At 44.3% G+C, this 24,916-nt stretch overlaps 1 protein-coding gene across 1 annotated transcript in view; it reads right to left on the bottom strand.

Moving 5' to 3' along the window:
* Positions 1–22,456, bottom strand: part of CNN2 (calponin 2) — a 38,611-nt gene extending 16,155 nt beyond the window's left edge. The window contains exons 1-3 of the mRNA XM_077476068.1: positions 22,088–22,456; positions 4,586–4,707; positions 1,959–2,025 (exon numbers count right to left, since the gene is read on the bottom strand). Of these exons, the coding sequence (XP_077332194.1) occupies positions 1,959–2,025; positions 4,586–4,707; positions 22,088–22,147 (249 nt within the window). The 5' untranslated portion in view covers positions 22,148–22,456. The remainder of the gene's footprint in view (positions 1–1,958; positions 2,026–4,585; positions 4,708–22,087) is intronic.
* Between the last annotated feature and the right edge of the window lie 2,460 nt (positions 22,457–24,916).

The raw sequence follows: 24,916 nt of genomic DNA, 5'->3' as shown, positions 1-24,916 counted from the left end.
TTCTCCAGAGAGAAGTTCAGCGCTCACAACCTTTCCTCATAACGAATATCCTCCAGACCCTTTATTAGCTTTGTTGCCCTTTGTACTCGCTCCATTTCCAGTACATCCTTCCTGAGGCCTGGTATCCAGAACTGGACAGCATACTCTAGGTGCGGGTGGACGAGAGTCTTGTAGAGCGGGAGAATTATCGTTTTATCTCTTGAGTTGATCCCCTTTTTAAAATCCATGCCATTATTCTGTTAGCAGCAGCTTGGCATTGCTGAGCCTAACTCCTAGGACCCCCCCAGGAGGTTCTCCCCCTAGTGTATAGATTGCATTTATTTTTGCCACCCAGATGCATTATTTTACTACTTTAAACCTAATTTTCCATGTAGTTGTCCATCCCATTAATTTGTTCAGATGTTTTTGCAAGGTTTCCACATCCTGTGGAGAAGTTATTGCCCTGCTTAATATCATCCACAAATGCAGAGATTTAACTGTTTAACCCCATCCTCCAGGTCGTTTATGAACAAAATAAATAGGATTGGTCTCTGCACAGAACCCTGGGGGACCCCACTACCCACCCCTGACTATTCCAAGTACTCCCCATTTATCACCACCCTCTGAACCCGCCCTTGTAGCCAGTTTTCAATCCATGTACTCACCCTATGGTCCATGCTAATGGACCTTATTTTGTACAGTAAAAGTTTATGGGGGAACTGTGTCAAATGTTTTTGCAAAATCCACATACACCACGTCTACGGGCCTTCCTTTATCTAGAGGGCAATGCACCTCCTCACAGAAGGTTAGATTGGTTTGCCAAGAACAATTCTTCATGAATCCATGCTGATTACTGCCAACGATACTGTTCTCATTACTAAAATCTTGTATCCCTCATCATCCCCTCCAAGAACTTGCATATTTATCAATGTATGTTCCTTGCTAAAGCACATTATTTCCATCAAGTGGTCATTGGTAAAGTTCCACTTTAACCACTTCAGCCCCGGAAGGATTTACCCCCTTCCTGACCAGAGCAGTTTGCGTTTCAGCACTGTGTCACTTTAAATGACATTTGTGCAGTCGTGCGACATGGCTCCCAAACCAAATCGGCGTCCATTTTTCCCACATATAGGAGCGTTCTTTTGGTAGCATCACCCCTGCGGTTTTTATTTGTTGCGCTAATAAAAAAAAAAAATATAAAGCATCATTTCCCCTTTTTGCTATAAATACACCCCAAAAATATAAAAAAATAAATAAAATTTCCCTCAGTTTAGGCAGATACATATTCTTCTACATTTTTTTCCCCCCCAAAAAAAACACACAATGCAATAAGTGTTGTTTGCGCAGAAGTTATAGCATCTACAAAATAGGGGACAATTTTATGGCATTTTTATTAATTTTTTTTACTAGTAATGGCTGCGATCAGCGATTTTTATCGTGACTGCGACATTATGGCGGACACATCGGAAAATGTTGACACTTTTTGGGACCACTGGCATTAATACAGCGATCAATGCTATAAAATTGCAGATTACTATAAAAATGTCACTGGCAGTGAAGGGGTTAACCACTGGGGGTGGGAAGGGGTTAAGTGCATCCTAGGGGAGTGTTTCTAACGTGGACACTGATCGCTGCTCCCGATGACTGGGAGCAGAAGATCAGTGTCCCGTCATTAGGCAGAACGGGGAGATGCTGTTTACATCGGCATCTCCCCATTCTTGAGCTCTGTGACACAATCGCGTGTATCGCTGCGGTGATCGAGTCCTGCCGACACAGTCACGGAGCTTGCGGCAAGCGCGCACCGTGGGAAATTCAAAGTAATGAACAGGTACATTACTTTGCCCAGCCGTGCCATTCTGCTGACGTATATATGCCGGCAAGTGGTTAAGGATACTGTCCAAAAAAAAAAAAAAAAAAAAAAAAAAGAAAAAAAAAAAAAAACACACACAAACAAGTGACACTTCAGATTACTTCCTTACCTGATGCCAGTTTTGTTTGGAAACATTGATTTTTGGAATGGAGTTTGGACTTAACTTGTTCATGAGTCTAAGATGGAAAAGTGAAAAAAGAATTAGTATGGAAAGCTAGCTCCAGGACAATAGTTTAACAAAATTTGGACACACACCTCAGTGCTTTTAATTGCACACTGGCATGCATTTTCATGCTTTAAATGGAAATGCATTTGTACTAAATTAAAGAAGTGTGAATCCTGCCAAAGTGCGTTTCCACTAAGCAACCAAGTTTCACCTTTCAATAAGCTGAAATGACATCTGGAATCCGGTTGGCCGTTGCAGGCAACAGCTCAAACTGGTTTGAGCTTATATTCACAACCCCCAGTGGCGATTTGCTAACACTGCCATAACCTGCATAATTGATGAAAAAGGAAGAAAGGGGGGAGGCAGGCAATTCTGTTTCACGAGGTTCTAATATACATCACGATGAGAGAACTGATTTCTAGAAATTTGCTTTAGATAAGAGGCATTCATTCGATCCCCTACAAAAAAAAAAAAAAGGGGAACACTACTTAACAAGCGTTCAGAAGCAAACATTTAAAGTGGCTGTAAACCCTTACAAACCACTTTGACCTACAGGTAAGCCTAGATTAAGGCTTACCTGTAGGTCCAAGAAATATCTCCTAAACCTATTACGGTTTAGGAGATATTTACAAAGAGACAGCCACCGCTGTCTACGGCGCGCAGGCCACACTGGGCAGGCCGCGGCTATATGCTGCGAGTGTTGGCTCCCGTGCGCATGAATGACGTCATCGCTGCTCCGGCGAATCACAGCGCCGGAGCAGCGAGACACGGAAGTCACTCCGGGATCCATAGCAGCGGCTGACATGAAGACGGAGGACCACTTCGGGGGCTTCATTCTCAGGCAAGTTATTCATAATGAGCTAGTATGCAATGCATACTAGCTCATTATGCCTTTGCCTTGCAGGTTCTTTTTTTATTTAATTTTTTCAACTGCCTTTACTTCCTCTTTAAAGCTGCCATGGACTGTCGACTGGGAGCCACCAATAGAAAAATGGCAGTGTGTCCACCTCCCGTCTACTGGCATAAAGCGGCCTCTATGGAGAGGGACTGTTTGATTGGGATAGCAAGAGGAATTATATGAAAATCTTAAATATGGAGAATAACTCAATCTCCTAGGACAGAATGGAGCAGAGTTTTGTTCGGCGATTTTGCCCTGGTGGGTTTATTTTTTTTTATCATAAGATAGTTGATATGTGGCAGCAGTTTCTGTAAACAATTGGGAATAAAAATAAAGAGTTAAAAGACTACAATCTTTTTAAAAACTAACATGTAATGCTGCAACCCATGGCATCTTGTATTTTAATTGTATTAAAATATCTTTCCTGTTCAATCTGGAGGAGCCACGATCATTTCTTAATAATGGTCCTAAAAATGAATGCAATATAGCAATCTGGAGGTGGTCTAAACATTGCTGGTATATGAATGCCAACACATGTATGCCTGCTTGTGCGATGGGCAGCTTTCCGCTAGCCGTCGGCAACTGTGCTGGGAGCGTGTTCTTGGCACAGCTGTTTTTATGCAATATTACATCCAAATAGGCAGCCTCTTGACACCAAGGCCCACTCACGGAGATGCTGCATAGTTCGTGTTGTTGCCGCCAAGAGGTTAAAGAATACATTTTATTGAAAAGTAATCTTACACTTTAAAATGCTGACCAAAATAATTCAGCCACCCAGTCTGAAATGATTGACACAGCTTTGTTCATGGGTCAGGCATGAATGCTCAGGCAAACTAATCATAATGATCCTATATGCATCAGCAAACAAGGGTGCCTGACAGTGGACGTTCATTCTTGCACATCAAATCACTCTAATCTAAAGGCATCCTACCTATAGATGTTGAACAGTATAGATAATTTGCACTGCAAAAAGGGTGGTAGGCGAATTACAGGACCAAGGGAGCACATGAACAACCCAATGTTTGCAAGTAGCATGCCCCTATCCAGCACGGTTTCAAAACAATGTAGGGTTCCCCAAGTCCTAACACTTCTGATTATCAATAGAACTCACTCATCCCACACTAGAATGACCAACTTGCTGAAAACTCTGCAATTCATTGCCTTTCCTTTGGAGGAAGGGGGGAACATGCATTTTTCAGAGCAAGTCGAGTCAAGGATAGTGGGGAGACCTGCCTGCACAAGGACAACAGATGTTTTATTGACAGGTCACACTTTTGCGATGTCAGACATTGCATGCCATTTGCACCGCACTGCTGTGAAGAACACATGTGATGTGAATACATGTATGGCTGAATTTGCATTTGGACCAAAATCGTGCAGGACTTGTTCACACTCATACGATTCCTGTCCGAAGTCACAATTCGCACTGTTATATGCGAACAGATCTGGGGGTGTCATTAACTTTGCCTTGACATCCACATAGGGCAGTTTGAACTGCCTGCCAGTTCTATGCGATGTGGGAACTGGCACTGTAATCAAGCTGGTGTGACCCGGCACTTTTTTTTTTTTTTTTTTAAACAAACTCCAAAACCATCTTCCAATTTTCAGGCAACATTTTTTTAAAAGTAACATTTTTTTTTTTCTTTTAAATGTAAAATCTAAATATACTTACTCACACAAGATGACACCATCCTTTAATCCCTTCTGGAAGTCTGGACCAATGGACATTCCAGTGACCTCTTCCATCCATATTTTAAGCTCAGCCTCCTTTTGAGTATCATATTTCTGAGCCAACTAGGAAACAAAGGAGACAATTTTAACTTTAGTTTGCATAGAATAGGAAAAGCAAAGGTAGCAAAAACTGCTTGTACCTGCCTTCTCCATGTTACCCCACTGACCAGGTCTGCTGCTAAAATTCCAGTGTAAAATATTTCGCTTTTAAAAAAAAGGAGGCAGCCATGAGAGAAAGTGCTTTAACTTGGCAACTAGCAGCTTGGACACCTATCGCAGCCAGTTGGAATAAGGTCAAATGTACCCCATTATACAGAAGTATTGTTTTATGGCAGCAGTGGGGAAGAGTGCAGAAGACAAGCACAGGCAGATACTTGAACAGAGAGCCTAACACCTTTTCCTAGAATGAGCCAAGTACAGGTTTAAGCATTTCAATACTTACGACTTTCAACCCCTTCCTGCCCAGGCCAATTTAACTTTCAGTGCCGTTGCACTTTGAATGACAACTGTACCATTACGAAATCTTTAAAATCGCTACAGGTTTTTTTTATTTTATTAAAAGTTATAGAATTTTGCAAATAAGGTATTTTTCTCCTTCACAGATGTGTGCTGATGAGATGGCACTGATGATCATTGCCCCATCAATGAAAGGAAAGCCGATAACTAGGGATGCACCAATACCATTTATTTTTTTTCCCCACGCGCACCGATACTTTTTGTAACCTCAAACTCAAACTCATCCACTTCAGCTGTTAGCAATGGTACAAAGCATTGAAAAGTTATTTACAAATTAAAGATTTTTTTATTTTTTTTATTTTGCGCTGTCAATGTGAAATGTGTAAATGTTAATATACAACTATGAAAAAAAAAAAAAATAAATAAATAAATAAAACACACCACATAGAAAATTAAAATGTGAGGAGAATAGGGAGTTAACCAAGGCCGATTAGAGTAAATTAAGGATTAATAAAGGGGTTAAACAGAGGAACATTTGTTCATCCTTTGATCTGCATATGAGGAAACAAAGAAAAAAAAAAGAAAGTTTTTTTTTAATTTTAGTGTTTCAGCAGCTGAGCAATGTTAACCACTTCCCACCCGGCCAATGCATATATACGGCCGGGTGGGAGCTGTCTACTTCTGATAGGATGTTCAGGAACGTCCTTCAGAAGTAGCGGCGCGATCCCGATGTGCTCGTGTCACCCGGACACGGCACATCTCAGATCGGCAGGAGGGCTCTGTGATTGGCCTTCCTGATCACATGACGGCCGTGTCCAATCACGGCCGTCATGTGATGTAAACAAACAGCCGGTTGCTAGGCAATCGGCTCTCCTCACACGGAAGTCATCGCTGAGGAGAGGAGAGCGGAACGCTACAGCCGGCTGATGATCAGTGAGTATGAGCTGTTTTTTTACAGCTTTTTATTCACTGATCATCAGTCTAGTGTCAACACACAACACAGTGTAAACACAGTCCCCAAAACACATATGTCCCCAAATAATAAAAACACATGTCCCTAATAATAAAAACATGTCCCCCACATATGTCCCACTAAAATCACATGTCCCAATGATTATCTGCACACATATGTACGTGATCACCTGCACACATATGTACATATGTCCATGATCACACAAACCAATTATTATACACTTAACGGAATTTTTACCAAAAACATGTAGCAGAATACATTTTGGCTTAAATTTATGACAAAATTTGATTTTATTGGATTTCTTTTAAAAAAGAAAATATTGTTTTTCCAAATTTCTGCTTTTTTTGTGCTTATATCGCAAAAAATAAAAAAACGGAGTCGTGAATAAATAACACCAAAATAAAGCTCTATTTGTGCGAACAAAATGATAACAATTTCATTTGGGTACAGTGTAGCATGACCGCGCAATTGTCACTGAAAGCGCTAGAGCGACGAAAGCTGAAAATTGGGCTGGGAAGGAAGGGGGCGAAAGTGCCCTGTATTGTAGTGGTTAATAAACATTGCAGGCTGTTTTTTTGACAGCTCCAATTACCGGACTTCAACACTTCAGCTGTCAACAGGGGAGACCCACTCACAGCTCCAAGAACTGAGCCTGAAAGTATCAGTTTCAGGTATTCGTGCATTTGCACGAGTACAGATACTTGTGCAAATTGCTCGGTATTGGCACAGTTACTAGTAATCGGTGCAACTGATAACCGGCAAGTTTGTTTACATGTGACCAGCTGATTACATGTAAAGAGCCACTGTGATTGGCCCTTTACCACAATCACAGAGCAGCCCATGGACGTTCTCCCAGAAATGGATGATCACATTGTAGCAGTCTTGGCTATAGCACAGTTGGGAAGCAGTTAAAGGATAGGTTCACCTTTGAAACATGTTACCCCCATAATTGGGGGTAACATGTTTACACAGATCATCCCATCTCCTCTGACAGTGGGCCGGGGTTCCTCTTTCCTGCAGCCGCTGTCAAATTTTAAAATCAGTGATGAGCGCCCTCATGGTCCACTGACGCTTCACTTTCAAACAGAAAGCCTATATAGAGGTTGGAGTAGAAAGCTGGAGGGCATGTCTGCAGAAGCCTGACATTGCACCCCTGATTGCAGGTTCCTGTGAAAAAATAAATGCACATTTATTTTCTGCAAAAATATGTGTATTTTTTTATTTTTATTTTTTTTCTATAAAAAAAAATAAAAGGTAAAAATCCTTTAAAGAAGCTTTGCTACAAACAAAGTTTTGAAGTGACCCATAAAGTGTAGAAGAGCGCAACATCGTACCCCACCTATACAGGTGGCATGGATAATAGAATTCGGTGTTCAAACAATCTGGTAAAGTAAAAAAGGATGTATAGTTCTGAATACACATGCTCCTCCCTGTTTTCTTCACAGATATGAGCACAGAGAAAGACAACCAACCAAAATAGAAACAAAGCCCCCACCCTGACATACAGTGCCTTTCCATACCTGAGCTATTTTGGATTGTAGTACTCCTCTCTGGGGTGGTTAAAGTGAGTAATTAGCCCTTGGGGATGTGGTGTTGCTCATACAGGGTGTGGAACCTTCTGCAGTGTCATTGCACTAAATCACAAAACAGCCTTACTCCAACCCAGTTTTAAATTATGAAATCAACTACTTCATCTTAGCAGTATAGACATGCCAAGAATAATAAAAAGAAAGAGGTCATATGAGCTTTTACATAGAGAAAGGGGTGGTAAAAGAATGCCAATTAACGTTGTGCAACAAGCAAAGTTAAGCCCAGATCAAGTACACAGGTAAAAAAAAAAAAAAAAAAAAAAAAAAAAGCTGGAAATGCCTGTGCTCTCCAAAACAACTCATGGGTTCCCGATTGCCCCCGAAATCTTTATAGACATCCTAAAAAGTTAAATGGGGTTTGTTTAGTTGCAACTCCTTACCATCCAAACTAGGTTTACCTAGGTAGAAACCAAGCTCATCTAGCAAACACGTGATAACGCACAGAACAGCTTGCTTGAAAGAACTAAAAGCGGACCTTCAGTCATTCTCTCCCCCCCCCCCCCCCCCCCCCCCCCCCCCCCAATTAGGAAATCTTCTGCCCTTGTTTTAAATTTAGAGCGTAAAAAGACAGTTAGACTTACCAGTGACAGTATTTCTAAGCCTTTCAGGACAACCCCGGAGAAAGTGTAGCTCCACCTTCTTCTCAGGAAACACATGCCAGCTTTTAAAAAAACTTTTCTACCATGGCTTCAGGTTATTGTGGTCTTCTGAAAACTGGAAAACAAAGCACAGAAAAACCACACAACCATGATAGATAATACCACTACTAAGATTAACCTAGGGAGGGAAGTGACAGTTGTCCTGAAAGGCTCTATGAAATACTGTCACCGGTAAGCAAGTCTTTTCAAATCAACTTTCAGGACAACCCCATAGAGGATAACCAAGAAACTTACCCTAGGGTGGCATTACTGCCTGCAGTACCTTCCTGCTGAAGGCCTGACCTGCAGCGGATAGTAAATCCAGATGGTAGTGCCGGAGAAACGTCAAATAACTGGATCAAGTGGCAGTCTTACAGATCTGTTCAGGCATAGCACCGGCCCTTTCAGCCCAGAAACTGCCGTGGATCTCGTAGAATGAGCAGCAATACCTAAGGGAGGTATTTATCCTTTCGCTTTATAGGCATCTGCAATAGCCAGCTTAAGCCCCCTTCCCAGCGTACTTTTTGAAGCTCTCTCCCTTGCGTGGGCCAGAGAAGAGCACAAAGAGGGCGTTTGACTTTCTGAACTCTTTGGTCACCTTGAGAAGCTGTAGCAAACATCTTCTCACGTCCAATGTTAGAAAAGCCTCTTCCCCTGGATTAGCTGAAGTCGCAAAAAATGGTGGGCAGGATTATTTCTTGCGACCTATGAAAGGTTGAAGACACTTTAGGAAGGAATACTGGGTCTGAACGACCACCCTGTCTGCAAACACTCTTAAGAAAGGTTCTTTAACTGCCAAAGCCTGTAGTTCACTGACTCTTCTTGCAGAGGTGATGGCCACCAGAAAAATAGTTTTGAGAATCAAATTCTGTAAAGAAGTTTCTAGTAAGGGTTCAAATGGAGCTCCCAAGAGACCCTGCAAAACAGTAGGCAAATCCCAAAAATAAATAAAATCTAGAAATGAAAGCCTCTTTTGATAACGTCTTTTCAAAGAAAACTGATAAAGCCACCACCTGAATCTTCAGGGTGCTGGCTGCCAGACCCTTCTCCATTCCCTCATGGAGAAATTCAAGAACGGACACCACACTTCTGACTTGGAGGCACACCAGGAATTCAATTTTTTCCAGACTTTCATATATATTGCCTGTGTGACTTCTTTTCTGCTAGATAGCAGGGTCTTTACTACTTTGTCTGAAAGTCCTTTTGATTTCAAGAGATCTTCTCCAGAAACCAAGTGGTTAACTGCAGAAAATCCACTTCCGGATGGTTCACTGCCCCCTGGGATAGCAGATCCTTCCTGGACGGTAATTTCCATGAGGGTTCCGTGGCTAGATTTAGTAGAACCGCAAACCAAGGTCTTTTTGGCCAGAAAGGAGTGATTAGGATCAGATCTGTCTTTCTCTCTGAAATTTCTTATGACCAGCAGAATCAGAGAAACGGGGGGGGGGGGGGGCATAACAGTTGGTAATGCCAAGGGTGGGTAAACACATCTATGCCCACTGCTTCGTCCCTCGGTGAAGAGAAAAGAATCGGCTTACTTTTGAATTTCGTTGGCTGGTAAATAAGTCCAAATTGCGGATGTCCCCAAGTCTTGGAAACCATCAGGAAGACTTCCTGATTCAGACTCCACTCCTATCAGCTTCCGTCTGCTTAGAAGATCTGCCAACAGATTCTGTGAGCCTTTCAGTGAGCCACCAATAATGAAGCCACATTCTGTTCCAACCAGGACAGTAAGAGGCTGGCCAGCTCCAGAAGCCCTTTGCCCCTGGTTCCCCCTTGTTTCATTATGTAGGTTACTGCAGTCCTGTTGTCTGACAGCACCTGGACATGATGACCCCTCAAAACCTGTTTAAAGGCCAACAGACCCAGAAAAGTTGCCTTCAGCTCTCTCCAGTTTGAAGACTTTTGGGCCTCTGTCTTGGACCGTCCAGGTGGTGCCCCCAACCCTGCATCTGTTAGGTGCTTGTCCATGGGAAAAGCCCAAAGAAAGGCCTTTTGTTAGTTTGAATGGATTTCTCCACCACCAGAGCCCTTTTTTGTCTTTTTAGAAATCTTTCTCTGCTTCTCTAGAGGTTCTTGATAGGGCAAATTGTGCAGACTGTTCATCTGAAGGGGTCTGGAGTGTAGCCTGGCCCATTGGATGGCAGGAATCGCTGCCATAAGCAGACCCAACATTGCCATAGCTGACCTGACCGACACTGAAATGTTGCTCTGAACTTGTTTTACTGACGATTGTATCTTTTCTCCCTTTTCCCAGTGGCAGAGAAATCTTTCTGGAGTACTGAGTTTATGGAATAGCCCAAAAACTTCATTTCCTGTGAGGGTACCAGATTTGACTTCTTCAAGTTCAGAAGCCACCCCAGACTTTTGAGGCGAGCCTGGGACGCTTGGAGAGTTACTAAGACCGGTTCCTTGGAATCCACAAAAAATAAAAAAGGTCATCCAAATGAGGGATGACTGAAATCCCCTTCAACTGGGGGGGGGGGGGGGGGGGGGTGGGTGGGGGAGGATGAGAGTCTGAATGGCAGAGCCCTGAATTGGAGGTGCCATACTGAACTCCCCAGATCCACCACCAGGCGCAAAAACTGTTGGGAAGCCTGGTGTATTGGCACATGAAAATAAGCATCTCTCAAATCTAGGGATGCCATGAAACAATCTGGGGTCAACAACTTTGTGATGGAAAAAAATTGAATCCATCCTGAAATGTTTGTCCCATATTGATTTGTTCAGAATTTTCTAATTCAAAATCAGACGGTACTTTCCTGAGGGCTTTTTCCCCAGAAAAATATGGAAACACAATAACTGAAGCCATGGTGGAAGAGGAGGAGTTTTTAAAAGCTGGCATGTGTTTCCTGAGAAGGTGGAGCTACTCTTCTCTGGGGTTGTCCTGAAAGGCGGTTTGAGAATTTTTTTTTTCTGCCAGTAAAATGCCTTATACAGCCCACTTCCTGTTTCTTGCCTGGTAAAGGATTCACACTTCAGCGTTTTGAATCGCGGGCAGAATCGTGGCAAATCTGCACGCGATTCCAAAGCAATGGTGTGAATGACAAATCACGGAACTCCATTTGAGATGACAATCATTTGAATGGCACCTTAAATTGTGGTGCAAATCGCAGCAACCCACATTGCATGGAAGCACGTTGCCCAAAAGTAGCTCCTGAACTTTTTGGCCGACATGCTTCACGCAATGCGTGTTACGATTGCAGTGCGATTTGTCACATGACAATTGCGTCAAACCTGCACTGCAATTTCAGGTGTCATTTAAATGAATAGCATCTCAAATGGGATTCCCGTGATTTGTCACTCACACATCGGCGCTTTGAAATTGTGGGCAGAATCGCTGCAAATCTGCCTGCGATTCAATGAGCCTTACTGCTGCTCAGGGACTTCAGAAAAACTGCAGCCTCCAGAAAGAAGAAACAGGAACAATGCTGGAAGCAGTTTACAGCACACACTAAATTTGAGTGTATGTTTCATGCTAAAGAACAAACCACCCCCCCCCCCCCCCCCATCAATTTATGGGTAGTGTTCCACTTTAAATAAGGGTGTATTAACACTAGGCATTTCGATATTATGCCTGAGCAGGTTTCCAGTTCACCTGTGTGATTGCTGCATACCATGCTCAGGCATGATTCAGTCTGCTCTGCACAGTCCAGTTGGACTCAGGCAAGGTTAAGTACCTCTAAAATTACAATTGCACACTTAGATACAACCAAACTGAGTAGGAATGTAAATATACCACTGATGACCTTTCATTAAATAAACCAGGCCCTGTGTTTTAGTTTCTGCATGCCAATATAGTTTCATAGGCATCCTGGCAGATGTATTCTGTAGGTCAATATTAAATCCTGTGATGAACATATATACTGTATCCCTAGCCCAAGGTGAAGCTTTACCCAACAACAAAGAGTGAAAACCAAGAAGCTTAAGGCAACATTTTATTTATCCATCAAAGCATTTAGCTGGTTCAGAAAGGTGTGCTCCGTCAGAGAATCCCATACATCCCAACCTTGATACCACCCTGTACGCGACAAGTGAATTTCACAACAAGGTATACAAGGAACAAAAGGGAGGGGGGAAAATAAAAATTATTAATAAATAATAGGCATGAGCCTTTAAGCCACCCATACACATTTTACCACCATCTAAATTTACAATAAATCGGAACCAACCATTTATCTAAGCAAGAAAGTGTTCCAATCTCCAAATGTAAATACAATGTAGGTGCATGGAAAAGGAGAGCGCAGCAACATTTTATTGTGAACACCGAGGATGAATTGCTCCACAGTGGCTCCAAAAGGTAAAGGCAAAATTTGGTTTGGTTGTGGAAAGGAATAAGAACACGTCAGTTTTCACTGCTCTGTACCCCCATTAGAGAGATTCACTCCATCTATTTTTCCTGTTTACCATCATCTCTGAATGAGAGGAAATTATATTATATTATATTATATACATACATATACACAAATTTTGTGTAGACAAAAACCAGTATTAGATGGGAAATCTTCAAACGGGTAGAAACTAGTTCTGGTGGCAAGAATTCTAACTCAAAGAATTGATATCAGACAGCCAGGCAATCCATAACTTTGGAGGGATTCCTTCTCACTTTCTGTTTTGACTATGGGACAGGAAGTGGAGGGAAATCTCCCAAATGGGGCGCAGATAAAAAAAATATATTTTTTTTTATCTGCGCCCCATTTGGGAGATTTCCCTCCACTTCCTGTCCCATAGTCAAAACAGAAAGTGAGAAGGAATCCCTCCAAAGTTATGGATTGCCTGGCGGTCTGATATCAATTCTTTGAGTTAGAATTCTTGATCTGCATACAGAAGAAATAATCCTGATCAGTGGTTTGGAACAGAATCAGCATTATGGCAAAGAAATTTGTTTTTCAGAAGATAGACATCAGAAAGTTTGTGACAGAATGACCAATATTTTAAGCTTGTTCAAGCACTGCATGACACAAGAACAGTTGAAAACGTTTGGTCTATTGCTATAGATGCTTCTCTTTCCTACACTTTTATAAGTAGGACAGTCCAACAGTATTAGTTCCAGAGACTTTAGGTGATAACAAGTGATGCTCAAAAATTGGGGGCATAAAAGTGATAGAAGTAAAAAAAAAAAAAAAAAAAAAAAAAAAAGAACGATCAGTCTGTATGAGGATATTCTTAAACAAGGGTCAAGCATCCTGAGGAAGGTTATTGTGTGGTCCTAATGATTTAAAAAATTTAATTATAGGAAATATGGGGTACAGCACTTTTACAAGACTAACATGTGGATTGAAAAACCAGCTAGTCATACACTGATTATGTGGTTCAGCTGGAACTGGCCACATTTTGATCAGTACGTGGCTGTTTCTGCTTGACAGAAGTCTGATAGACTTCTGGCAGACATGATGGAAAACTTGTCGATCCGCAGCTGTAGACAATGATTAGTGTATACTGATAGGTCCCACGGTCAGAATACAATATCCTGGTGTGGTGGGTGATGCTGCCATTCACCGCATTTGAGCAAAAAAAAAAAAAAATAGAATTAAAAAAAATAAAAAAATAAAGAAGAAGAAGATGAACTTATGCTTTAAAAAGAGCTCCTCAAACATGTAACCCAACTGCAATGCACAAAATTAGGTCAAAAAAAGTTCTCCTTAGGCTATGATCTTCAGAAAATGAACAGTCATTTTGCCTTCCGAGTAGCTAGCTTCAGACCACAGCCTTTCATTCAGGAAGCAATCCAACCGCTAAAAAAAAAAAAAAAAAAAAAAAAAAAAAAAAAAAAATCTTTCATTCAAATAGCATAAAAGCTGTAAATGGAGCATTGAATTTTTGTTCCTGTAGGAACAAAAAAAATAAAAATAAATAAATAATATTATATATATATATATATATATATATATATATATATATATATATATATATATATATATATATATATATATATATATATATATATTTTTTTTTTTTTTTTTTTGTTTCCACAAGTTCTGTAATGCAACCATCTGTGCAGGAAACACTGATCAGTTTTAAATACAACATAGATCACAGACATTCTGGACCCTACATAAAAAGGTGAAAAAAATAAAAGACAATATATTTACCGCCTCTAGTCAATGCAAATATAATCACCGTCTAATTGCTGATACTCTGCCATTTAGTTCCCTCAACTACTGCTCCACTGCCCACTGAGTCAGAATATAGACATGTTTACGATGGTTTAAAAACAGCTGATCCCTATGGCCCCAGAATCCATAATAAAATAAAAATAAAAGGGAAGGAGCAAACTACCTATATGGGTACATAAAAAGGACTAAAGAAACATCACAGGAACATACAAGGAGGAAGGAAACCGCCTCTGCTAGAGTTGTATGTACCTTCTGAGAAGGGGACCTCCTGTCATTGTAAAATAAAACGGAAGTGTACTATGCCGCAACCAGAATGCATGTGGAAATTACTTTTGCAGAAAGCGAACTGTATTGTTTGGTTTTACTAACAAGTTAACAGTATACATGAATACAATTTAAACCCTAAATCATCCATATGTTAAATTTTACTGTCCAACCTAATATTAAGATATATTAACGTAGAAAGATAAGAGTTGAGTGTTGTAAAAGACTACACTTGACAAAGTCAAGACTTCTTGGAGGATGCATCATAGCAACGTTTATGAAGACTTGTTGCCTACCCAGTGGCAGACATTGCCTTTTGGCCCCTTATCCAACTACATAACGGGGGGGAGGGAGGAACACACCCCTAACAGCTGCTGTAAAGACATCCTGTGTGCACGAGTCCCAACTTCATCTTGTTCAGTTAAGCTTTGGCAAAAAACCTGGAAGCTGGTTTCTATGCCGACTTGCACCAGATTTTGCAATCTCCAGTCTTAGTAAATCAACACCTTCATGAGCTACTTTTCTGAGTTTGTCAAACGTTGGTCAGCTCATTGAAATTGGGGGTCGTGCAAATCAATGCATGAATTGGGCTTTACAGGGTTTTTACTGCCATCTTGCCGAGAGTAGTCACCCTCCTAAGCTGTACAGGTGACACTTACTGGAAATCCAAAAGTTTAGTTGTCACAGGAAAAGGAGGTGAAGGTCAAGCTTCTACTGGGGTCACTTGTGCTGGTGACAACTAAAGCTGGTTTCTAATAGGATAGACCAAGATTTGGTGGCTGTTAGCAGGATCACATGTTTTGGCCCCACAGACTAAGGCTGGCTATAGATGGAGTGAATTTCTTTCCTGCAAACACAGGGGAAGCTATCCCTGCTGGGAGAACACAGCGATTATGATTAGTGGCTATAACAGCATGTAAAATCCGGCAGGCTGGTTGTACCCAAATCGATCGTACATTCAGCCTGCCCATACATTGTTTGAATCTAGGCCTGTTCCTGCTGAAGCGCTCGAGATTCAAACTGCTTATGTCCAGCTTATGGAAGCACGTGAAAACACACGTGCAACATACTTATTCGTACACTCTAAAATAAAGTCTATGGGGCTAAAAACACCCAATTCTACCTGAAAAATAAAAAATAAAAATAAAACACTTTTTAGAGCGTCAGACATCTAAAATCGTACAAGCTCCTACCAATTATGTAGTACAAAAGCCTTGCACATTGGAATTAAAGACTACATTCACCTGGGTATAGGACTGAGGGAAAAAAAAATAAAAAATAAAAAAAATACGTAATCTTGAGTTGGTCAATTTGATTCAAATCAAAAATAAAATAAATGATAATAAAAAAAAATAAAAAAACCCACACACACACACCTTGATTCGAATTATTTTTTTTAAGGAAATCGCCCAGCTCTACCTGGGTATCCAACTTTACTCATCTAATTACACTGTTGGGTCGATTTACTAAAACTGGAGAGTGGAAAATCTGGTGCCGCTCTGCACAGAAACCAATTAGCTTTCAGGGTTTTTTGGCAAAGCTTAATTGAACAAGATGAAGCTAGAAGCCGATAGGCTGCCATGCATAGCTGCACTAGATTCTGAGTGCTCCAGTTTTAAAGTGGTTGTAAACCCTTACAAACCACTTTGACCTACAGGTAAGCCTAGATTAAGGCTTACCTGTAGGTCCAAGCAATATCTCCTAAACCTATATGGTTTAGGAGATATTTGCCCGAAAACGGGCACCGCTGTCTACGGCGCATGCGCCGTAGACAGCGGCACACACTGGCACACACTGGCGCACGCAGGCGCACGCAGGCGCACTGAACGCGGCAGTTCCAAGAATGGAGCTGCCGCATTTGTCAACTCCCGTGCGCATGCGCGGGAGTGACGTCATCGCGGCTTTGCCGAATGACAGCGGCGGAGCTGCGAGACGCCACCAGCAAGATGGATGCGGCGGACTACAGGGGACAGCGCGACTTCGCTGGCTCCTGTGTCAGGTAAGTGACACATAATGGGCTACTATGCGATGCATAGTAGTCCATTTTGCTTTGCCTTTGCAGGGAAAAAAAAAAAAAGGGGAAGTAAACTCATCAGGGTTTACTTCCTCTTTAACCATTTGGGTACCGCGCTATTGCCGAATGACGGCATTAGCGCGGACCTAGATTTCCAGGACTACGTCTATTGACGTCGTCCTGGTTACGAGCGGCCTGCGCGCCCCCTGAGGGGCGCGCGCGGCGCGCTCTGTGATCGGCGAGTCCGTGAGACTCGCCTGATCACCGATCCGTGTAAGGGGTCGATCCCGACCCCTTATCACGTGATCAGCTGTCAGCCAATGACAGCTGATCATGTGATAGAACGGAGCCGGTAATCGGCTATTATTCCTCCTCGCGCTGACAGCGCGAGGAGAAAAAAAAAAAGCCGATCACCGGCGGCCGTGATCGGGACATCAGTCCCGATCACGGCCAGCAATGAAAGGCACCACATGCCACCTGCCAGTGCCCACCTGCCTCCCGCAGTGCCATCCTGAAAAATAACAAAGTAAAAGTAAGTGCCCCCGTCTGTGCCCATAATGCCCACAGTGCCACCCCACAGTGCCACCCACAGTGCCACCCACAGTGCCACCCAATCTGCCTCAAAGGTGCTGCACCCCAGTGCCGCCCATCAGTGCCCAGCAGTGCCGCCCATCAGTGCCCAGCAGTGCCGCCCATCAGTGCCCAGCAGTCCCATCTATCTGTGGTACCTATCAGTGCCCATCCGTGCCACCCATCCGTGCCACCCATCCGTGCCATCTTATCTGTGCCCATCTTTGCCCATCAGTGCCGCCTTATCTGTGCCTATTAGTGCCGCCTTAACTATGCCTATCAGTGCCCACAAGTGCAGCCCATCAGTGCCCACCAATGCAGCCCATCAGTGCCCACAAGTGCAGCCCATCAGTGCCCACCAATGCAGCCCATCAGTGCCCACCAATGCAGCCCATCAGTGCCCACCAATGCAGCCCATCAGTGCCCACCAATGCAGCCCATCAGTGCCCACCAATGCAGCCCATCAGTGCCCACCAATGCAGCCCATCAGTGCCCACCAATGCAGCCCATCAGTGCCCACCAATGCAGCCCATCAGTGCCCACCAATGCAGCCCATCAGTGCCCACCAATGCAGCCCATCAGTGCCCACCAATGCAGCCCATCAGTGCCCACCAATGCAGCCCATCAGTGCCCACCAATGCAGCCCATCAGTGCCCACCAATGCAGCCCATCAGTGCCCACCAATGCAGCCCATCAGTGCCCACCAATGCAGCCCATCAGTGCCCACCAATGCAGCCCATCAGTGCCCACCAATGCAGCCCATCAGTGCCCACCAATGCAGCCCATCAGTGCCCACCAATGCAGCCCATCAGTGCCCACCAATGCAGCCCATCAGTGCCCACCAATGCAGCCCATCAGTGCCCACCAATGCAGCCCATCAGTGCCCACCAATGCAGCCCATCAGTGCCCACCAATGCAGCCCATCAGTGCCCACCAATGCAGCCCATCAGTGCCCACCAATGCAGCCCATCAGTGCCCACCAATGCAGCCCATCAGTGCCCACCAATGCAGCCCATCAGTGCCCACCAATGCAGCCCATCAGTGCCCACCAATGCAGCCCATCAGTGCCCACCAATGCAGCCCATCAGTGCCCACCAATGCAGCCCATCAGTGCCCACCAATGCAGCCCATCAGTGCCCACCAATGCAGCCCATCAGTGCCCACCAATGCAGCCCATCAGTGCCCACCAATGCAGCCCATCAGTGCCCACCAATGCAGCCCATCAGTGCCCACCAATGCAGCCCATCAGTGCCCACCAATGCAGCCCATCAGTGCCCACCAATGCAGCCCATCAGTGCCCACCAATGCAGCCCATCAGTGCCCACCAATGCAGCCCATCAGTGCCCACCAATGCAGCCCATCAGTGCCCACCAATGCAGCCCATCAGTGCCCACCAATGCAGCCCATCAGTGCCCACCAAAGCAGCCCATCAGTGCCCACCAATGCAGCCCATCAGTGCCCACCAATGCAGCCCATCAGTGCCCACCAATGCAGCCCATCAGTGCCCACCAATGCAGCCCATCAGTGCCCACCAATGCAGCCCATCAGTGCCCACCAATGCAGCCTATCAGTGCCGCCTTATCAGCGCACTTCAATGAAGGAGAAAAATGACCCGTTTGCAAAATTTTATAACAAACTATTAAAACATGATTTTTTTTTTTTTTTTTTTTTGCATCTTTTTTTGTTTGTTTAGCAAAAAATAAAACTCCGAGCTGTAACTAAATACCACCAAAAGAAAGCTCTATTTGTGGGAAAAAAATGATAGAAATTTCATTTGGGTACAGTGTTGTATGCCCGCGCAATTGTCATTCAAAGTGCATCAGCGCTGAAAGCTGAAAATTGGTCTGGGACTGAGGGGGGTTTAAGTGCCCAGTAAGCAAGTGGTTAATAAATCAGTTTCTTTTGGTGCAAAACTTCCTGTGTAAAGCCTAGTACACAGGCTGAATGTCAGGTCACATCGGCCATTTCAATAAAAACAGGCCAACATTCATGGCAGCTGGTCCACACAACCAAGTCTGGAAAATTAGCAGCTGATCCGATCAGCACTCTAGGCCAATAGATTGCTAGTACAGTGGCTCCGGTCGGAGCAGTCACTTTTTTTGAAAAAAAAAAAAAAAAAAAAAAAAAAAGGTGTAAATGTCTCCAACGCCAACACAGATCTGTAAATGCTTGGAAAGCATATTTTTTGCTCTGTACAGCTGTGTAAATTAAGCCTAATTGGATAATGCAGCTAGGCCTTTGTATTAGGAGTATACACAGATCTAGTTGATTATAGAGATTGCAGCAGGGAGCCTAAAGCCTGATACACTATCAGTTTTTTTTTTTTGTTCACCCCAGTGGGCTAAACGGAAAAAAAGACTGAGGAGTTCGCTGTACTAACTGTGTGATGTTAGTACATTAATTTCCCAGCTGAGCTTTGGGGGGCTGACAACTCTATGCAGAGTTCTCTGGTCAAAAAACAAAACAAAAACAACAATCAGTCTGCCAAGTTTGACAACATTTCTCAGCTGCTGAGCCAACTATAAAGATTGTAAGGTTTTTTTTTCCTTTAGATCAAAAGGAATAAATTTAGATCTGTAAATGAGGGAAGTTTAACGACTTAAAGACTACACCTGCACAGCGGTCTTTCAAATGTAATTTTTTTTGGGGGGGGGGGGGGGAACACACAAAAACTGACACTTTAACCAGTTCCCACAGCCAGGCGGTGGTTCAGTTATCCTGACTGGGTGTCATATGATGTCCTGCAGGATAACATCCGCCGCGGCAATCTGTGATGCAGTGCGTCAGTCTGACACACCGCTACACCGATCTTGGTAAAGAGCCTCCAGCAGAGACTCTTTACCATGTGATCAGCCTTGTCCAATCACAGCTGATCACGATGTAAACAGGAAGAGCCATTGATTGGCTTTTTCTCACTCGCATCTGACAGACGCGAGTAGAGGAGAGCTGATCGGCTGCTCTCCTGACAGGGAGGGTCTGTGCTGATTGTTTATCAGCGCAGCACCCCCCTCGCAGATGCCCACACTGGACCACCAGGGAAGCACATAACACGTGGATGGCCAGGTACATCCCCCATGGCCATCCACATGTGCCAACATATGCCCAATCTATGCCAGTGCCCACAAATGGGCACTGACTGGCACCATTAAACAAAAAAATTCAGTGATGCCCAGCAATGCCAACCATCAGTGTCAGTGCCACCCATCAATGCAGCCATATCAGTGCCCGTCAGCGAAGAAGAAAAAACTTACAAAAAAAAAAAAAAAAAAAAAGCTACAGAAAACTACGATTTTTTCTCAAAAGTTTTCGGTCTTTATTTGTTGCAAAAAAAAAAAAAAAAAAAAAAAAGACGCAGAGGTGATCAAATACCACCAAGAGAAAGCTCTATTGGTGGGTACAAAGTTATAAAAAAAAATTGTTTGGGTACAGTGTAGCATGACTGCGCAATTGTCAAATTGTGACAGCGCTGAAAATTGTCTTGGGCAGGAAGGTGTACAAGTGCCTGGTATTGAAGTGGTTAATGAATTAAAAAACCAAAAAAAAAAAAAAATAAAAAATAAAAATTTTCTTTGTATAAATGTGAAAGCTAATGTTACGCCGTGAGAATTGTGATCTTTATTCTAAGGAAAGAAAAAAAAACAAAAAAAAAAAAAACGTGATTCTCATTTTTCTCAGAATCATGCAGCTCTACACCACACACTTGTGTGTTCAGGTGAGCTTTTTTGAAAAATAAATAAATAAATAACCCCCACCATCACACACAGTTAGGGCTCTTTTATGCAGGGTGGATTCGTGATGATCTGCCCCATGGACATCCGCTTGCTCAGAGGTGGAATCGCTCAGTCGATCCCCGCTGAGCAGGAAGATGACAGGTCTGTCTCTGCACACTGTGCAGTGACTGACTTGTCAGAGCGTCGCTCTCCCCTATAGAGGATCGGATGATGACGGGCCGCAGAGTCCGTCGTCACCCGATGGAAAAGAAGGTTTTTCCTCCGTTACACTTTTTCAGATCAGAGTGGACCTCTATGGAGCATCCGTTCAGGTCCGCCAAAAAAAACAAAAAAAATAAATAATAATAAAAAAAAAAAAACTGACGGGCGGACCCGAATGGATCGTTTGTGTGAAAGAGCCCTTCGGATGAATTTACACCTGGGCATTTTGAATCAGGGGGAAGATTTGCAGCGATTTCAAAAACAGCCAGGTGCGAATCAACACATGCCATTTCTCTGAATGGTACCTAAAAACTTGATGGTGGTACTGCCGCGATAAATTGTTCTGCAAAAACGCGTGAAGCTCGTCGCCCAAAATAAAAGTTCAGGAGCTTCTTTCGGGTCGACATGTCTCACGCAATTGCAGCGCGATTTATCGCATGGCAGAACCACACCACTTTTTTTTTGGGTGCCATTCAAATAAACAGCATCAGAAATTAACATTGTGATATTTTTCATTTGCACATGGGCAAATTGCGGAAAATCCGCCTGTGATTCAACATGCCCAGGTGTGAACATCGCCTTGGGCACGTTCCCATGTCAATGCATTCTAATGGGCAGAAAAAAAAATATATAGAATAGTGTAGGATGCCTTAAAAGTTGTGCACCCCCACAACACACACACCTAAAGGAGCCATGACTGGGTGTGAATAGAGAAGTGCTGAGTGCCCATGTAGGTGTCCTCACACGTATACACAGCACCCTGTATAGCCCCCCCCCCCCCCCCCCATACACCACAATATCTCCATATTCCTATGAGAAGAATTAGTAACATGAGGAAAGAACGTTAGAGCCCCCCCAGCCCCCCCAGCACCCTACACACCATCACCTTACCCTGTTCCTAACTTCTGCAGACAGCCCATAGGACGGCCCCTTGTTAAACTGACTGCTCATGCTGCCCCGCTCTAGAGGAAGGCCTTCGGATGGATAACACGCTCGCCGCTCCTCTCTCCAAATCTCTCCGTCTGTCTGTCCGTCCGTCTCCCCTTCTGTTTGTCTGAGTCAGTTTCCTCTGATTGAGTCAGTGTCTGCGTCCCGGGCCCCACCCACTCCTCCGCCATTGGCTGATAATAAAAATCCCCATATATGGGCAAAGAGCGCCGAATTCCTCAGGATGGGTCTGACCCGCCAGTCCCAAAATATGAGTGAATTCCGTGTAAGCATCCGGGGTACGGCCAGGTAGGACACGGTGTGCGGGGACGTGCCCACTGCGCAGGTATCGGCCACACCCAGTACAGGGCGCGGTTCTCTCACATGAGGGTGGGCTGCTCGTCCCGCTGTTCAACGTTATTCTTTCTTAATGGACCGGAATTCTTTTTTAAATAAGATTTTTTTTTATTTACACCCAACTTTATTTAGTGGGATGAAGTTCACAGACACAACTTTCACCAAATCCCTCAGCCCCTTTCCCTTTTTAGACCCCCTTTCACACTGAAGCAGTTTGCAGGCATTTTAGCGCTAGAAATAGCACCTGAAAACCACTTCTCATTCATTGCAATGGGTCCTTTCACATGGGGCGGTGCGCTTGCAGGACGTTAGAAAAAGACCAGCAAGTCGCATGTTTGTGGCGGTTTGGGACCACTGCATTTTGCGCTCCCAAATGGCCCCTGCCCATTACAATGAATGGGCAGTGTTTTCGAATCGCTGCAACATGGGAATTTTTAACCCCTTCTTTTGGGTTAAAAGTACCCCGCTAGTGACTGAACAGCGCCACTCTTAGACCCCTTTTTACACTGCCGAGCCCATAGCACCGGCGGTAAAACGCTGCTATTTTTAGCAACGTTTTACAGTCGGATTTGCAGTGCATTTCAGCCACTAGCGGGGCGCTTTTACCCCCTGCTAGCGGCTGAGAAAGGGTTAAAACCACCCGTTTTGCCCGTGGTATTGCAGCGCTACCCCATTGATTTCAATTTGGAGGAGCGGTAAACACACCGCTCCTAAGAAGACTTATCCTGGCGTCCTATCAGCGCACCGCTCCGGTGTGAAAGCCCTCGGGCTTTCACACTGGAGACAATAGTGCAGCAGTTTGAGGGCAGATTGCAGGCGCTATTTCTAATGCTATAGCGCCTGCAAAACCCCCTCGGTGTGAAAGGGCTCTTAAAGTGGAATTCCACCCAAAAATGGAACTTCTGCTTTTTGGAAACAAACAGTGGCGTAACTAGAACCTTCAGGGCCCCGATGCAGGAAACCATGGCAGGCCCCCCGACCTCCAGACAGGGCTCTTTTCTCCGAGCCCGCTGGTGGAACACCAGGGCCCAAGTGGGTGGCCGCATATAAAGGAACCAATTTAAAGTGGGGTACCCCCTAAAAAAAAAAAATTAAAAGTCAGCAGCTACAAATACTGCAGCTGCTGGCTTTTAATAATCGGACACTTACCTGCCCCAGGGTCCAGCGATGCGGGGGAACGAAGCCCCCCCCTCGCTCCCCGCTCCGCTCGCGGCGCCGTCATGCATACTGTGGGCACCCGGCTGTGGCTTCACAGCCGGGCACCCACTGCGCATGCGCGAGCGGCGCAGGGCGCCGTGATACGCCGTACAGTCACCTGGGACACATGACAGGTCCCAGGTGAATGTGCGGCGTGAGGGGAAGTGATGTCACCAGCCCGGGCAATGAGGAAGGCAGATTATGAGGGACCCCCTAGCAACCGGTATTTAGAGGTGAGTAAAAATATTTTTTTTTGCCAATTATTTTTTTTTAATTTTTTTTACGAATTTTAAGCAGTTTTAATTTTTTGGTGGCAACACCACTTTAAAAAACATCAATTACAGCCACTGTGCCCATCAAGCTCTGCCGCTGTGCCCATCAAGCTCTGCCACTGTGCCCATCAAATGCCACCGCTGTGCCCATCAAATGCTGCCAGTGTACCCATCAAATGCTGCCACTGTGCCCATCAAATGCCGCTACTGTGCACATCAAATGCTGTTGGTGTGCCCATCAAATGCTGCCACTGTGAATCCCCACCGCCCGTTCGCTGTCTGCCCGCCACATATCCTGTCTTGGTGGAGCAACGGGTAACGGCCATGAGCGGGGTCCTCCATGCATCTCCTACCATCCTCATCTCCCGTCCTCTCCTCCTGATGGGCGTCCAATAGCTGTGTCTATCCTTTCAGCCAATCGGGTGATGGGTAACAGACCCGCACACCTGATTGGTGGAGAAGCGGTTCAGTGTTAGGAAAGTGAATATTAATTCACTTTTCTAACACACCTGGGTAGACTGTGAGCGTCAAGCATGGCGCTCACAGTTCACCTATTTTGAAGCCTATTAGAGCCCATGGCTCTAATCAGGTGCTGCAAAAACACTCCCCGCCGCTGTAATTCAGGCGCCCGGCACCCCAAAAGGGACCAGACACCTAAATATGGGGGTGGCAGCGGTGGCCATGGATAGATTCATGCTATGCTATGCATGAATCTATCCATTGGTCATAGAGGTGGAGGAACCTGTGCACCCTTTTGGATGCACCGCCACAGATAAACACATGCACATTCACATACATACATATGCACACACACATACACATACATAGATGAACACACACACACACATACAAGCATGCTCTCACACACACAAGCATGCTCACACACACACATACAAGCATGCTCACACACACACACAAGCATGCTCACACACATACATGCATGCTCACACACACACATACAAGAATG

Source organism: Lithobates pipiens, unplaced genomic scaffold (genome assembly GCF_037356315.1).
Source record: "Lithobates pipiens isolate NorthernLeopardFrog02 unplaced genomic scaffold, aLitPip1_a1.2 Scaffold_13, whole genome shotgun sequence".
Lineage (NCBI taxonomy): Eukaryota > Metazoa > Chordata > Amphibia > Anura > Ranidae > Lithobates > Lithobates pipiens.
This window is presented reverse-complemented; position numbering and strand designations above follow the sequence as displayed.